General features: G+C 44.1%; 1 protein-coding gene across 1 annotated transcript; it reads left to right on the top strand.

The window, feature by feature from the left end:
- The first annotated feature begins 1,833 nt into the window (after window positions 1–1,833).
- Window positions 1,834–2,848, top strand: SF3B5 (splicing factor 3b subunit 5). Its single transcript, XM_035538552.2, has one exon. The coding sequence runs from the start codon at window positions 1,895–1,897 to the stop codon at window positions 2,153–2,155; it is 261 nt and encodes an 86-aa protein (XP_035394445.1). The 5' UTR covers window positions 1,834–1,894; the 3' UTR covers window positions 2,156–2,848.
- The last annotated feature ends 2,068 nt before the right edge of the window (window positions 2,849–4,916 follow it).

Here is a 4,916-nt window from a genome sequence, read left to right on the forward strand (position 1 = left end):
CCTTGGCTTTATAGCATGCTTACTTGTAAACAAGGGGCCTTGAATCATCTGTGTTTTCATAGAATATTTCCATGGATTTCTTTTGACCGCACAGCATTTACAAGAAAGAGCTTGAAGTGTTCTATTGGAAAATTTCTGGCAATGTGTCTTTCCTATTTTAGAACAAGTAATTAAAACCCCTGCTATCATATGAAAGCATGCATCATGCCATGCATTTTAAATTTAACGTTATGTAAGCTCTTTAAGAGAGCTGGCGAAGAAAGACCACTTATTTGATGGATGATAGAATTTATTTAAAGCTCCACTTCGACCAAATTAGATTGGTGATACAATTTATAATCTGTTATTTTTATATCTGCTTGCGAGTTTAATATTCATGTAAAATATTACCTGCACTGTCAAAATCTTTTTCAACAGTAATACCGAACTTTGGCTTAGATCTATTCCTTGACCCTGCTCAGTTGCAAAGTCTGCCTGGGGGAAAGGGAGAGCTTTGCACCTCATAAAGGGAATACGATGGAACCTATAGTGCTTTTTCTTAGCTAAATATAACTGAATTAATATTACCAAAACATTTGTTTTGGGAGGACCCTCAAATTCAGCGCACTTTTTCAGCCTTTCTTTATAAGGATTTTTTGTACTAGTGTTACTACAAAAAGTGTAGTGCCTTTAACAAACAAAGTAAACAGCTAATGAAAAATAGTGTTTTGATTTGCGCATAGCACCTCGTGGCTATTTTTGTTACAGCTCTCTTCCTCCACAGTCAGACTTCCTGTGTCACTTGTTTAGAAAGCAAAAATGAGACGTAATTTATACAGAGACAACGTCAAGAGCTGGGAAATGCTGTGTCCTGAAACATGAGTTTTAGGAAAGGCTCCATTTATTTTGCTTTCATATTTACTGAAGTCTCCTGACAGACAGAGGCTGTCCAGTTTCATTCCCAATGCCCTGTTTTCTACGTACTTTGTATTCAGATTTGGTTCACTTGATTCTCAGATAGGCGAATTAAGCAGTAGCTACAATGTCAAAGCTGTATTTTTTCCTTTAGGAATTAACTGGAGGCCTGGCCCTATAGTGCAAAGCTGTTGTGCCAGTTTCGGGTAGACTCAGCCTGGTGTCTGGCTTGGGAATGCGAGGTCCTCAGGTATCTGCTGCATGATAACGATGTAATATAGATGTTGGTCTGCAGCTGTAACCCTCACCTGGCTTACTGAATTTAAGTGATTAAAATAGAAGTTCAAATCATATTAATAATCTCAGGGAAACCAATGGGAGTCTTCAAGGAGTCCGTCTAACAGGGCAGTTGTTTAAAACAGGCTGGCTGAATTTCGGGTGACTTGAGGAAACTTCTGAAGCCCTGCCTGGAACTCTTTACAACTACCTGAAAGGAAGGTGTGGGGAGCTGGGGGTCGGCCTCTTCTCACAGATAACTAGTGATAGGACCGGAGGGAATGGCCTCAAGTTGTGCCAGGGGAGGTTCGGGTTGGAAACTAGGAGACATTTCTTCTCAGAAAGAGCAGTCAGGCATTGGGATGGGTTGCCCAGGGAGGTGGTGGCGTCACTGTCCCTGGGGGTGTTCAAGGCAAGGTTGGACGTGGTGCTCAGGGACATGGTTTGGTGACAGTGGTGGCAGGGGGATGGTTGGCCAGAGGATCTTGGAGGGATTTTACAACATCAGTGATTCTGTGAGTCTAAGGGCGGGAGGGGCGTGGCGTGGCAGAGGACTCCAACTCCCAGCATGCCTTTGCGGGCGCGCACGCGCGCAGTGCCCCGCCGGCGGCCGCGGGCGGCAGGGGCAAGTCTCGGCTGCCGTCGGGCCGGGGGAGCGGAAGGGGCGCGGCGCGGGGCGGGGCGGGCGGTGAGGCGGGTTCCGGGCGCCATTGCCTGCGGCGCCATGACGGACCGGTACACGATCCACAGCCAGCTGGAGCACCTGCAGTCCAAGTACATCGGCACGGGGCACGCCGACACCACCAAGTGGGAGTGGCTGGTCAACCAGCACCGCGACTCCTACTGCTCCTACATGGGCCACTTCGACCTGCTCAACTACTTCGCCATCGCCGAGAACGAGAGCAAGGCGCGCGTCCGCTTCAACCTCATGGAGAAGATGCTGCAGCCCTGCGGGCCGCCCGCCGACAAGCCCGACGAGTCCTAGCCCGGCCCCCGGCCCCCGGCCCCCGGCCCCCGGCCCCTGCCCCGGGATGGAGCCGCCCGCCCGCAGCCAGCCCCGCAGCGCCCGGCCGCCCGCTGGCCTCGCAGCCCCCGGCCCCTCCGTCCTGCTCCGTGCGCGCCGGCGGGGAGGTGCTGGGACAACGCCTGCTCCCGGACAGTTTCTCGCAGTTCCACAGTTGTTCAATTTCTCTCTCTTTTTTTTTAAAAAAATAAATAAATAAAATTTAGTGGGCATTTCTGACGTCTTGTTTGGTAATGTGCTAGCAACAGCGCTTGGTTTTAAAAGGAACGGTGGTTACTCGATATTAAGTTGCTCAGTACAGCTGTCTGCAGTGAAAGCAACGAGTGTTTAACAGGTAGTGTCTTCCCAGCCTAGCCATTTGGTACTTCCTTGCCAGAGCTACGTTTTGGGGAGGGAGAGGAGGAAGCGCGTGGACTCTAAAAGGGTTTGATTTGTTGTTAGCCATTGTCTGGGGTGATCTGTGATACCGTGTACGTCCATTGCTCCAAGGTCTTAAAACTCCAGTGTGACTTTACTTTGTATGCTGTTTTTTTGTCTCATCTTCTCATCTGTACATTGCATTTTCCAAATCTTGATCCTCTCTGTTCCAGCATATTTTTTTAACCGATGTTTATAGCAATCTAATTAAAAATTTTTCTATGGTTCACCGTGCAAGTGAATAACGATGTGGGGTTGGGCACTGTGGGTATGCAATCAGTGATATGGAGGCTAGGGAAAAGCTAAATCATTTTGCCAAATGACGTACAAATTTCTGTTTCCTTCCAATGAGAAAAATAAGGGTTATTCATTATTACTTTGAAGTAAAATGCCTGGAAATCCCACCAGTGTTGAGGTGACAATGTCAGATCAGACTACAAACAGAACTGATGTTGGTTTAGATTTGTCACCCAAACTAGGCTGTTTCTTCATAAACCTTGAATTCTAATGGAAGTCCTGAAAGTAAAACTTAGAGGTGATATTCAGATTACGCAAGTTTACCAGTGGCATTTTCTTAAAATCAGTGATCTCTTCCAAATAATGAACTTCTCATACTCTTTACTGAGACTTACAAGACTCAGCTATTGAAGATAATGTAGAATGTAAGAAAAAGTGTGTAAGTTCCTGTGGTCGTGTTCAAACCAATATATCAATTTTCTGAAGAGCTCAGCTTTTTTTTTTTTTTTCCTCCCAATTCTGTCACACACACTGAGATGAGGACAAGGGTGAAATGGTCCTAAATAAATACAGCTTGCAAGATTTGTGGGGAACTACTGCACTTTCCCAGAAATTAATTTCTAGAAATAATCTGTAGAAACTAATGTTTTGCACTTCTAAGTGTAATTAATCTTTAAAATTGCTATCCTTAGGAGGCTTAACAATGTGGTGCTTCAAAGCTGACTTAACAGCTTGAAATATACGTGCAAGCTGGAGCAGGTAAATTGAAGAGCATCTGTTCCTCAAAAACTGAGTAATACGGCTGAAAGATTTTCCTTAGATAAGTTCAGGCACTTAAAAGTAGGTATGCAATGCAGTCTTGCAGATGTTGAGCAAAATTCTTATTTAAATCAAGCAGGTTTCTTGTTACTTTTCTTAATATAACTCTTCTAAAACCAAATCTTAGAAACTTGCCTTTTCCCTATACAAATGGACAATGTGCTCAGTGGAAAAGGGTGCTGTGGCTGTTGTTCCTCTTCGTTGCCATACATACATTACAGCTCTCTCGTGGCAGGGAGCAGGGTGAGGAGGAGAACAAAATCTTGAGCCTCAGAGCAGAGACTAAGGATGGAGTTAGCATATGGAGGCTGTTTTAATGGGATGGAAAATGAAGTGCAGTGTTGTGTGAAGACAAGTCTTTAGTCTCTTATACAGAAGGAAAACAGAAGCTATGCAACTTAATCCCCTTAGCATCAATTAGAACTAAAGATATTTTCAAGAAGAATTCTTTTAGTATGAGCTGCTAATGGTTACCTCCATCCATGGGTATCCGTAGTACTCATATTATAAAATGTGAGCAACAAGTTTAGGGCGCATAAGTAGGGATTAACACCCTCTTGCAAGCCATTTTTTCGTTATAAAGGCCAAACAGCCTTCGGGGACAAATCCAAGTTATATACATGATGAGTTACCTTGCTTGCTGGTTCTACTTCATGTGCTCACTCAGATCTCAGTAAAACTTGTGGCTCTCTTAGTGCAGTTGGAAAAGGTTTTAGAGAGTCTGCACTAAGTTCTGATTGTGCAACATTACAAGCACTTTCTTAAGAAATGCAGAAAACCAAAGGGCAGTTAGTATTTCTAAGGAATCGAGACAAACTTAAATAGAATTTGGAGATGCTAAAAAGTGTATTTCTGGTCTTTGGCATTCTTCTAAATCTCAAAGCATTTTTTAAAACCAAGTGAAGGCAGTGAACTGATTTCCATTTCAGTGTTGTAAAGCTGAAGAATAAAATTAGTTACCAAGCCCATTGGGATGCATCTCTTTTCTAACTCTACCTTTAAAGATGAAGGATGCTGTTTATTAGATGGCTTAAAGCTTGCATTGTGTTTTTCTTCCATCCAAGCTGTCTGGGATGGCTTTAATTTGGCTTCCCAATGTGATCTCCCCTTCATTTTCCTGAGTTTATGTAGCTTAATCTCAGGTAGAGTGAAGTGTGAGAAATGTAATTTATTTCCAACATAATGGTGTGCTTTGGCAAGAAAGAATTTCACCTGCTCCTGTTCTGCCAACCATCCTGTCTTTGTAAAT

The sequence above is a fragment of the Cygnus atratus genome, chromosome 3 (genome assembly GCF_013377495.2).
Source record: "Cygnus atratus isolate AKBS03 ecotype Queensland, Australia chromosome 3, CAtr_DNAZoo_HiC_assembly, whole genome shotgun sequence".
Taxonomy (NCBI): domain Eukaryota; kingdom Metazoa; phylum Chordata; class Aves; order Anseriformes; family Anatidae; genus Cygnus; species Cygnus atratus.